The 12,555-nt window shown below is 40.9% G+C and overlaps 1 protein-coding gene across 1 annotated transcript; it reads left to right on the forward strand.

Moving 5' to 3' along the window:
* The first annotated feature begins 265 nt into the window (after positions 1-265).
* On the forward strand, positions 266-11,397 carry PFDN4 (prefoldin subunit 4). The gene is made up of 4 exons (XM_069496170.1): positions 266-375; positions 6,197-6,304; positions 7,109-7,249; positions 10,472-11,397. Exons 1-4 carry the CDS (start codon positions 352-354, stop codon positions 10,601-10,603), a joined length of 405 nt encoding a protein of 134 aa, XP_069352271.1. The 5' UTR covers positions 266-351; the 3' UTR covers positions 10,604-11,397.
* The last annotated feature ends 1,158 nt before the right edge of the window (positions 11,398-12,555 follow it).

Consider the following 12,555-nt stretch of genomic DNA (forward strand, 5'->3'; position numbering starts at 1 on the left):
GACGTCCTCCCTCGCCTCCCCTGGAGGTCCCTGCCCCGCCGCGCTGTGAGCCGCGCGCCCCCTGCTGCCCGCGGCTGGAACCCGCGGCCACTCGCCACACCCCCGCTGTTTATGTCGGCTCACGAGGAGTGGCCTGTCCCTTTAATTGGCATGTACCAAGTCCTTCCAGGTTACATTTCCTCCCTGAGTCTTCGCCGTTGGGAATTATCGGTCAAAGATCCAATAGGAGGGGATGTGAAGACAGTGTTGTGTTTTGGGGGCGAGTCCTGGGCCAACAGGGAGCGAGGGGGGCTCGAGGGAGGAGCGCGCCCCTGCGGCCCTCCCCGCCGCGCGCCGTAGCTCAGTCCCAAGATGGCGGCCACCATGAAGAAGGCGGTGAGTGGGGCGCGGGGGTGCGCGATGCTGGGGCGGCGGCCGGGGCCCGGCCGCGGGAAGCTGGCCGCGGGGGGCGGCGGGTGCGCAGCCCTGAAGCCCGGTGCGGAGCCCGGGGCCTAGGCCCCCAGCCCTGAGAGCGGCCCGACGGCAAGGCCTGCCCGCGCCTGGCGCCCTGAGCGTTTCCTTAGGCACCCAGCCAGCCGGGGCAGGGCGGCCGGGCCGGGACCCTCGGAGCGCTCTGGGCCACCCCTCGCGGGGCTGAGGGTGCCCCTGTGGAGCCTGAGGACCTCGCGGCCCAGGTCTCGTCTTTGGGGTGTGGGAAGCCGAAGGTCCCATTGCCTGCGGTTGGCTTTTACACTTGGCGCTTTACCTGGTAAAGCCCACGCAAGCCCACGGGCAGGTGCTGCTGGTACTGTCGTTTACAGGTAAGGAAGCTGAGGCTCGGGAGGTGCAGTGACATGCCCCAGGTTACGCAGCTCATGAGGGGCAGAGCAGGCCCCTGCATTCTGGGATTATCAGGCCATAAAGCTGTGCCCAGCGCGGAGCCGCCCATGCCCATTTTTGATGCCGCTGCGTCCTCCAGGCTAAAACCAGTGATGATTGAGGATGGACGATGTGCCAGGGCCCAGCAGCCGTCGTTCATATGTTATCGTCCCAGCAACTCAGCAAGTGCGTGGGTTTCCCCCACTTTGCAAATGGAGAAACTTAGAGTGGTTAAGTGACTCTGCTACTAACAAGCAGAGCTGGAGTTGAAACTCGTGCTTTAGCATGTTTTTCCCAAAGCACACCTTTTTAACAACTAAGCAAGCTAAACTTCCTTTTGCACTTTATAATCCCGTAAGTCTCCCCAGATGCTCAAAGATATCTAGATAGAAGAAAAATAAAATGGGGATGAGGGCAAGGAAATAACAGCTGATAATTATTGAGGCTTTACTTGTGTGCTAGGCACAGTTCTAAGCGCGTTGCATGTATTATTTCATAATCCCTTTTGGGGAGGGACTGTTTTTAATTCTTATTTAACAGGTGAGGAAACTGAAACACAGAAGCTAAGCTAGCATTTAGACAAAGGCATTCTGACTCCAGAGTCTGTGTTTTTAACTGTTGAGGGGTTCTCTGATGAGAATCCCCTGGCTGAAGGGATTTGCGTTCCAGGTTTTGTGCATGTTTTCTTTCATTCCACTTTTAACAACACATTAGAACTTACTTCTTTAGCTCTCCTGTCTAGTACCACATGGTGTATGTGGCGTAGGCTGACCACCTGTCTGAATTTGCATGAGATTGAGGGAATGCTAGAACTGGGGAAGCCCCAGTCAACTCAGGATGAATTGCTCACTCTACTGGTCTGTCATCCACAAATTCTCATTGAGTACCAGAGTAGGGTCCAGGGCCAAGGTGATGCAGATGAGTACGAAACTTTTGTGAGAGTCTCTTCACCTGTATTTTGTTAAATTGGGCCCTCTGTTATTAGTATGGTCTTTACTTCCACAGAAGATAGCAGTTATGCTTCACTCCCATTTTACAGATGTGGAAACGGAAGTGCAGAGAGGTGAAGTGAATGTCGAAAAAGTGGTAGGATGATTTGAACCCTGGACTTCGATTGCAAAATTTCTAATTACCAACCTTTTTTTCCCCTCTCATTCATTCAGTAAACTTGTTTTGCATATATAATATGGCACAATCTCAGTTTTAAGTGGCAATAACAATGGGGACCAATAATGAAGCTCTTACCCGCCTTACCCTCCTACAGTCATAGAACTTATGCTCTGGGAACGAGGCAGGCATCAGTCAATAGTGACACAGAAAATTAAAGTTTCCAACTCTGATGAGAACGATGAAGGAAAAGTGCTTGTGAAATGAGGGCCAGAGTGAGGTCTATTTTGAGATAAGAGAAGGCTTTCCTGAGAAGGTGCCATTTAAGTTGAGATCCGTGAGATTATGTAAGGAGAACAAAGGAAAGTTGGGTAGGCAGTGAGGCTTTCCAGCTAAGAAATATCTTGTGCAAAGACTCTGAGAGCATTTAATAAAAGGAAGGCCAGGTGGCAGGTAATTAGGGGAGGAGAGATTGAACCATGGTGGGAAAAGAACATACAGAGGTGTAGCGGTAGCCACAACATAAAGGATCTTTTTCTTTAGCTTAGGAACCATTAAGGCTTGTATTGTAAATGCAATGTCCTCCTGTGGATGTTTCCAGTGTTATGAACGAACAATTCCTGATAGGTTAGCTTATATGTATAGTTTTTCCTTCTGCCCTCACTAGGAGAAAACATAACAGGCATGTTACTGGGTGAGTGTGAAATATCAGAGGCCTAGCCCTTTGAATTTCATGAAAGTACATTGTTTACAATCTGTAGTACTTTACGTTTGTAAAACATACCTTCCTAGTGGTTGTGCCTTTGCTGGGGTGGTTTAGATGAGATGATTGAGTCCGCTCTTCCTTAAAGTTCTGCTTTCTAAGACCTGATTCTTGGCCATAAGGGAGTCTGCGCTCTGTTTGATTTCTGTTCATTCTTCCATAAAGAGGCCATCTTTGACCTAAGGAAGCCTTCTGTACTCCCCAGTTTCCAAAACTTTCAACCCCTTAACTATTTTATTTTTACCATCACGTTTATCACCATCTAACATTATCTTGTGCATCTTGTTCTGTGCCCACCTTCTGCGCCAGAACACAAGTCTGCCAGTGCTGGTGAGGGTGGGACTGTGGCTCTCTTGTCAAAGTGCCAGGCACACAGGAAATACTAATTTCTAAATGAATGACTGTGTGCTCATGAAAGGTGAATAAAAATAGAAAGCTAAATTTCATATCATAGAGACTAGGTAGATACCTTTTAAAAATAAAAGCAGACTGAAATTGTCCAGAATTTTCTTCTGGGGACCCAGCTGTCAGTGCAGATTCTGTGGGTAAGTCTGAGACTCAGTGTGGGACATGAGTGAATATCGTTCATTTCCTTCTATAATCCCATAAGGTTTTAATTCTCAAGAAAAAGGTATAGTCAGAGCCCAGGAAATTTTAATTTTCACCTTAAATCTTGAGCAGTCATATTTCTCTCAGGCCTTGCAGAATTTCCTTCTAGATCTGTTCTCCCTTTGTAATGAGTTTTGGTAAACAATATTCAGGAAACAAAGTGCTTAGCTCACACGTATTGAAAGGTGACTCCGTCCTCAGGCCTCATGCTGGGTACTCATTTTATCACCCATGTAAGGTAAGAACTGGCTTCTGCATTTTACGGATGACAAACCAGAGGTGGTTGCAGAGAATTGAGTCATTTGCCCAAGGTTCCTCATTGCTTGGCTTGGAATCCATTCTGTCTCTTTGCACCTTTCTGTGCTGCCTCAAATACTACAAAATAACTCCTTCCTCGTAGAGCTCTTGTGACTTTGTGAGTGGTAGTAACTACATCTGGCTTCCCTTAAGGAAGGAGTTTCTAACCTTTTGGCATTATGGGTCCCTTTGAGAGAATCTGAGGAAAGCTGCAAAGACCCTTCCAGAAGAATGTATATGCTGTAGATGCCATTTTGCGTACACTGTCCCTGTAAATCAACCTCTCAATGTCCATTGATCCCAGTTAAGAATTACTCCCTCCCTGCCAAAATGCAGCTTCAAGAAATGTAGGAGTGTTCTAGAACAGTGAGATTTAAACAGAAGCCACTGCTGTTAGTCATCGAAAAAGCTGACGTCGTACTTTCTGCTGTAAACACACTGCACTGGGCAGCATGCGGTTGTGCCAGTGCCTATTTGACTCTCACCAGTGTTAGCCCTTAACTCCCATGGGAACCCACAGGAAGGAAATGGACACCGGGGGACAAGTGTGAGCTGGTGCCTGCCGTTTTGGTGGGGCTGCGATAGGAAACGCTTGCTTTGGAAAGATAGAGAGCAGGTAGCCAAATTCTCTCTGCCACTTTTCAGAAACTATATATATTTGAGTTTGATCAAGCATGATTTAGATTCAATTTCAGAAACGTCAGATATGTGTCTGGCCCTGTGCTAGGTCCTTTCACGTGAATCACCCTGCTAAACCCCCACAGTGACAAAAGCATCTGTAAATACTATAAGGGTATCGGGGCTCAATAGTTAAATGAAATGGCATAAGCTCTTCAGCTAAGGAGGAACTCTTTAGAATTCTCCGTTCTCTATTTGCTTACGGAATTGATAGTTCTCATAGGCAAAATGATTTGAATGCCAAGATTATCTACATGTAGACTTCCCTTTGGTTTCTTTAGTGTAGCTCAGTGTTTCCTAACTTCTATATTCATAAAAATTATGCCCAGGGTGGAATACTCAAAGCTATGCGTAGCATGATGTAAAGGATGTTTTCAAGCTATCCTCTCGGTCTCTGAGGGTGGGCTTGATGCCTGTGAAGTTGTTCACGGGATAAGAGCCTGACGGAGGGGAGGACTGTGGTCTAGGTTCTACCTTTGTATTCTGACCACGGAGCTCTATATTGCTTGACACTGCAAGTTGCCCTTTAACCTCTGAGATATGAAAGTCCATATCTTATGTCATTGGTCACAAGAGACCAGGTATAGGATGGAGTGTGGATATTGTGAACCCATTACTGTTAGTGCAAAAGAGCTAAAAATAGTCTTCCAATAAGGACTATTTATACACACACACCCCCCCACACACCCACACCCACCTGTCCTCCTTTAAACTATAATCAGGTGCTCTCGTTCCTTGGTTTTTTGTTTTGTTTTTTAAATATATAGGACTCCTTTGAGAATGTGATGAACACTGACTTCCTGCTGCCTCTTCCAAACGTGCATAAGTCTTGTGTGCACGTGCGTGCGCGCGCACACACACACACATATGAGTGTACACATACACTCACACATACACACACTTTTGCATTCAGTTTCCAAGAATTCATGGATCTCTCTGTGGACTCTGGAGCCAAACTGCCTGGGTTGAAATCAAGTTCCCCTGCTTACCAGCTGCGTGGCTTTGGGCAATGTAAACTCTCTGTGCCACAGTTCTGAAGGCACATCTTAAGAACTACTATCTGTAAAATAGTAGTACTGGTGAGCCTACTTATTAAGATCAATTGGAGGATGAGTAGAGATGATAAAGCACTTACAAAGTTCTTGGCACATAGTCAGCTCTCAATGTTAGCTACTATTTTTATTATTTCATAAGCTACTTTTGTCATTTAAGCACTCCTAACATTTGCAGTTTTGTAAATTTAGTCACAGAAAATATTTTTTAATATTAAACGTTGAATTTTCATCATTTTGTAGCAAATTAGACCTCCTTAAGGCATATAAACAGGGTCTGTATTAAAATAAACACAATTTTTACCATGAATGTAATGTAGCCACGGAAATGCATAGTGACCATCTAGTCAGTATGTCTGTTGGGTAAAAACTATAGAAACTGTCAAATTTCTGATTGCCACAATAAGCTCGTGCAACTTTTGACTCTAAGAAAAAAAAAAATCTGATATGAGGAATTTACCAGCATTATTTGACCACATAATTTTCTGTTTCCTGGGTTATCTTGATGAAAGAATGTTATAACTTGAGAAATTTTGTTCTAGGCCAAAAGTTAGATAATTTTTTCTGTCTTTTTTTAGAATTTATTAATTGTTGATATTTGAAATGTTTTTGTAGCTTAGGAGTTACTCTGTAGAATATCAGAAAAGGTTATAGACTTATGAACAAATCTTAAGCTGGTGGAGCAAAAAATAAGGCATTTGTTTATGTTGTATACCTCTTGCAATTCTTGACTAAATGAGGGCAAGTAGGTTATTATTTTAGAGCGATATATAAAAAGCTGAGCTATAAGTTCTTCATTAAAAGTCTATAAAAAATTAAAAACTTTTTTCAGGCTGCAGAAGATGTCAATGTTACTTTCGAAGATCAACAAAAGATAAACAAATTTGCACGGAATACGAGTAGAATCACAGAGCTGAAGGAAGAAATAGAAGTAAAAAAGGTATTGACAGTATCTTATTTAAGAAATAAAAAGTTCTTTATACTATAGCTGCTTAAAACTGAATTCAGTTAACAATTCAGAGTCTCTGGACTCTTAGCTACAGGTAACATGGTCCATTCTAGTTAAAGTAGAAAGTCATTTTTCAAGGGCTGTGAGATAACTTACAGAATGGTTGAGGGGTCTGAGTCTGGGATGAGGTTCCCGGAACCACACGTCCCAGAGAACTTGGGTGGCAGTGGAACTGCTGTTGCCTCCACAATGAGGAAGCTGTCCCCGCGGTCCTAGGGACACTGAGCTGCTGACGCCACCACTGCCATCTACCGCTATAAACCCGAGGCCTTGTGCCCAGCCTCTCTCCTCATGCAGCTCTCCTGAGTTGAAGTCCAGTTCAAGTGCATCTGATTGGTGGAATTTAAGTTATTATTTACACCCTGTCGCATGCTGGGACAGCTTTGCCATGCCAGCGTGATTTACTTACGCCTATCAGCAAGCAAGGCTGGGAAACGTAGGTGGGTTTTTTTGGCTTTGTTTTTGTAGGAAGGCAGAATTCACAAAGTGGAACGTTGTTAAAATAGAGATTGGGATATCTGCTCTCCACCACAGGGTGGGCAATGTGTTATTTCGCTTTTAAGTGCTTCCTAATGAAATGTCATCTAAAAATGTAAGAAATCAAAGTCTTATTTTAGTGTGATAATACCTTTGTGAAAGGGTCCCTCCAAGAGTCCCCCAAATTAAAGTTGGCTTTTGGCTTCTGTCAGGGACTTTTGGATACATTTTCATTGCTGTTTACTTTCATATTTATAGAAACAACTCCAAAATTTAGAAGATGCTTGTGATGACATCATGCTTGCAGATGATGACTGTTTAATGATACCTTATCAAATTGGTGATGTTTTCATTAGCCATTCTCAAGAAGAAACACAAGAAATGTTAGAAGAAGCAAAGGTATGTTGAAGTCTAATTCTTAAATTAGGATTTATGTCATCATAAAGAACATGTAATTGTAGATGTAGGGAAATCGTGGATGCTAGCTAATGTTGAATGGTTTGTTATGTTGTCCCAGGCATGCTCCCAATGCTTTGCCTGCATGATTTTATTTAATCCAGACAATGACCTGCTATTATCCCAATGTGGAGATGAAGAACAGAGGCTTAGAGAGATTATGGGATTTATTCAAAGTGACACGTAGACTGTGGTCTTGCTGACTCCAGAACCTTGCTCTAAACTAAAAGTATTTAGAAAATACAGAATAGAAAAGAAAAATGCCCTATAGATAGGGCATCCAGAGATAACCATCCATAATGAACATTTTCATGTATTTCTTTCATGTTCTCTCCTTCCCTCCCTCTCTTTATGTAGTTTTGCTTCACACTTTGGGTAATTAATGTTCTAGTGGGACAGTTTTCTTGTTCTGTTTCATGTTTTTTTGTCCAGTAGATGCTCACTGGGAACCTGCTCTAAGCCAGGCACATAGGCCTTAAAAACATTTTTTAATGACCGTTTCACATTCTATTGATGGGCGTTGATTTGGCTGGCTGTGCTCTCACTGTTCACATTAATTTGTTTCCCATATTTTGCTAAAGTAAAATGTTGCAGTGTGCATTCTTACCTGTCAGTCTTTGTTCACATTTAGAACATTGTTTTTAAGGACATAATGGGAGAAGTGTAACTACTGGTGAGTGTATGGATTCTTTGACAGTACTTGAGACATTTGATCCATGGTATGAAATTACTGCCGAGTTCACGTGTCCTCCAACTATGTATGAGAGTCACATTGTTTATGACACAGTTAAATGTTTCCTAATGCTTTTTGCTTACTTAGCTTGAATAGTACTTAACATGATAGTTTCCTTTCTTTAAATGTCATGAAAAGCAAAACTTCCATGAATTAAACCCACAGATAGCAAACCTTGGGAAGAACTAACACTTTTACTTCTGGGTCTTAACACCCAGAAACATTGTATGTCTCCCTTACGTTTAAATCGTTTCTTTCTTAGTCAAATTTTGTGATTTATTTTATTTATTTATTTATTTATTTTACCATTCTAAAATATTTGTGTTGGAAGTTTTTCATAGTTATGGTTTCTGTGGTTACTGTGAACCCCCCGGCGCCCCATATACACATAGGTACTGTACCTTTATTTTGATATGTATTCATTCCTTCCAGGAAGTATTTATCGAGTGCTGACTCTACACCAGGTTCTGTCATGTACTAGGGACTTAGGGGACAGCAAAACATGCCTGGCCCCTGACTGCGTGGAGTGTATGGTCTAGATGGAAAGAAAGAAAATTAAACAAATCACACTAATAATGAGTGGCAGGTGATATGGGGACAGGGGCAGCTTTAAGAACATACAGCAGGGAAATCCACACTAGTCTAGACGTCAAGAGTCAGGGGCAGGTTCTCTGGGAAGGCGATGAGACAACTCCTAAGAATAAGTGGGTGTTAGCGAGAAAGGGGATGCAGGTGTTCTAGCCAGCAGCAGCAGCATGTGTGAATGGTCATAGAACCATCGTGGTACAAAAATAAGACTGAAAGTTTTATTTGCTGGAGTTTTGGGAGTATCTGAAATTGTGGCAAGGTCTTGGAGATCTCTGTCTGCTGAGTTGAATAAATTTTACTTAGCAGGGGTCAGAAAGCTTTCTGTGAAGGGCCAGAAGATAAAAATACATTGGGCTTTGTGGGCCACATGGTCTCTGCCACCGTTACCGTGAAAGCAAGATGTGTAAATGAATTTGCAGGGCTCGGTTCCACTAAAACAAGCTTCAGGCTGGATTTGACTGTGGGCTGTGTAGTCTGCCCACCCTGTCGTAGAGCAAAGAAGACCCTTTCAGGACTTTTAAGAAAAGAGTGATGTGATTGGACTTGTGATTTTAAAATAATTTTCTAGTGTTTTATTTTACTTATTGATTAGGTTTTCTAGGTGTAGAAATTTATTTCCTCTTGATAACTATACATTTCATATCTATTTCCTGTCTTGTAACAGTGATTCTCAAACTTTGGCCACGTATCAGAATCAGAATCACCCACAGGGCTTGTTAAAAATTCAGATTGTTGGGCCCAACCCAAAGAAGTTCTAATTCCGGAGGCCAGGCATAGTGCCCCAGGATCATATTTCTAACAAGTGCCCAGGTGATTTCGCCCCTGAAACCAGTCTGGGAGCCACACTTTGAGAACCATTGGCTAGATTTCTAAAAGAATGACGGTTGCTAATACTGGCTATTTTTTTGTTCCTAATGTTAATAGGTATGTCATTTGTATGACTTTATATTTTCTTTGTCATATTTAGGAAAAACTGTTTCCATCCTAGATAGTAAGGAACTTCTGACTTTTTTTTTTTTTTAAACAAAGAATATTTGTTAAAATTGATTTAATCTGTTAATGAGGGAAGCATTAGGATAAAACTGGTTGCAGAATTAGAGAGACTAAGTATAGATAGGTATGTAGATATGTCCTTTGGAATTATATATTTTTTTAAATTATAAATTGACAATTTATAATTGTAAATTTTGGGGGTAAAAAGATGTTATAATTTATGAATGCAAATGTGGAATAATTAAATCAAGATACTTAACATATCTATCATCTCAGATATTTGAACTTCTAACATTTCATTAGGCAAAACCTTTCTGTCTTATAAATGAGACTCTCATTACCACTCTCTTCCAAAGTTTAGCTCCAGAGGCCTCAAAGTTAGTGAAAATATCTGACAGATTTGGACCATAAGTTATTCTTAATTATTGGTAGCGGTGTGAGTTTTTATCATTTCCTTTAGTTTCATAGCTATTTTCGTGGAAAGTTGGAAGAAACTGTTAGAAGGCAGGCGGGCCCATGATAAACTGTTTATAGAAGTCTTTGTATTTGCTTCTTTCTTTATTAGGATATGGTAATTTAGAAATTAACTTTCTTTTAGCTCTTACATTTTTCAGATCAGCAGAAACTGAGAAAGCAAACTTGATTTACCCCTGTGATAAGTAAATATGGACCATGAATTAAAAATGCCCACATTCAGACTTTTGATTTAGATCTAATTATTAGTGTTATTTAGCTGCCTGTCCAAGTTTAGAAAGTTATTGACCTAAAATCCTTCCCAAATATTATTTCAGATACAGATGCTGAGAAACCATCCAATTGAATAGAATTAATTTAAACTATTTTTTTTCCAGAAAAATTTGCAAGAAGAAATTGACGCCTTAGAATCCAGAGTGGAATCAATTCAGCGGGTGTTGGCAGATTTGAAAGTTCAGTTATATGCAAAATTTGGAAGCAACATAAACCTTGAAGCTGATGAAAGTTAAACATTTTATAATACTTTTTTTAATTTGTTTAATAAACTTGAATATTGTTTAAATTGATAATTTTCCTTCTTCAAATGACATGGAAAGGAAAACTCTTTTTTTAAAATTTTCATTTATTTAATGGAAACTTGCCTATTTTCACATGTCTTGCTTATTTATTTTATATTTTTAAAAGAAAACAGTATTCATCTATGTATTTTGCATAATGATTATGTCAAGTCTAGGGGCTTTATGTCATGTTATTAAAATCAGTTACGCAATCTTTTATGTTTCTATATTATCATTTAGAATATTTGTTGCAGTTTTCACATGTAAGAATTTAACAGTTGTGTCATGTTTGTGTCTGGTTCTAATTGCTGTCCAGCGATGGTGACAGCACCACAAAAAGACGTGCAGGCCTGCGTCTGTCTGCTGACTTCACAGCTAACACTTTGTCGCGGACTTAAACATAGATGTGTGTATATTTTCCTTAAATATATGTTATAGACTATATTTAAACATATATGTAGCATCCTTTACATGCAAATATCAGAGATCTGGGTAAAAGAGCAGGTAATGTTGAGACAGGTTGAGGCATGTCGAGCTTTGTACAAACATGGAACAGAACCACCGGAGAACATTTTAGAAACCCAAGACGTATTTAGAAAGGAATGTTTAGTATTTTTTAAAATGATAAGTTTTAGACTTTATTTTAGTGCTTTGTAACTAATTGGGCTTTACATTGATAATGATGTGGCAGTTAAGCAGCTGTGTTTTTAAAAGTAAGGCTTATTTCTTAAATAAAGAGTACGTTTACCCCTGTAAACATTCCTCCCGTAAAAACGTATTAATACATTTGGGGATTTGGAAGACCTGATTGTATTAACACTCCAGCAGATGGCACCGATGTGCCAAAATACCAGTGGGAGGCTCGCAATACAAAGTGAGAGTATTTTTAGGATTAAATATGTGTAATTTTAGAGAAAACATCATTTCTTAATTTTCAAGGGTAAACATCACATTTTTTAGTTAAATGTGTAAAAACATTAATTCAAGTTTAAAGATAGATGAATATGTAATTTCTAAAATTCTTAATGATTTAAAGGCAAAATTTTAAATTGTTGCAAAATCTTCCCAAATAGTGATATTCAAATTCTAGAAAATGACTCTTAACAAGGATATTTTGTGTGTGTGTGCGTTGGGTTACTGTTCAGTTAGAGGAGTGGGACCAGGGAGGTAATTCAATCAGGTTGCAGCAGGAAATAAAATTAATTTGAGAAAACTGTGGCCGAAATTACAATGGTGGAGGGTAGCTGTTAGGAGCCTTTTGTACCCTCAAAGGCCAGGGGAGGGAGCAACTGTCCCTTTCACCATGGAACCCAGGGAAAGGATCCCTTCATTTGAGGAGGAAAACTGTCCCTTTCACCATGGAACCCAGGGAAAGGATCCCTTCCTTTGAGGAGGAACACAGCCCGCCTGTGCCATCCCTGCAGTGGTAGAGCCAGGGTGACAACACTGTGACCTCATTCTCTCCTCCTCCACCTGGGTCCCTCCATTGGCAAAACGCAACTGGAATCCAGAGGTGATCCATACAAGTCTTTGGCAAGGCCAGAGAGGGGTGGAGAATGGATGCGTCTGGAGGGGCCAGTGGAAGATCTAGCATGGGGGGGGGTGATTAAAGTTTAATTCTTTTAGACATTTTGTCATTTTAGCAATGAACGCTTATCTGACTTATGTGTGGAGAAACTGAATCATGTAACTGGCCAGGACTTTAAATTTTGTCCTGTGTATTACTAAGTAAACCTAATAATACAAAAAGCCAAATATCTGACATCAGTGGGAATGGGGCGAATGTACAATGTTGCTACCTTGTTTTTCTTAATTTACCTGTGAAATTTTGGGACATCAGGAATATTCGATTCCCATTTCAAACTGATTTCTAAATGGCCCATAAACTTTTCTTTTCGTTAATA

Source organism: Eulemur rufifrons, chromosome 20 (genome assembly GCF_041146395.1).
Source record: "Eulemur rufifrons isolate Redbay chromosome 20, OSU_ERuf_1, whole genome shotgun sequence".
Taxonomy (NCBI): domain Eukaryota; kingdom Metazoa; phylum Chordata; class Mammalia; order Primates; family Lemuridae; genus Eulemur; species Eulemur rufifrons.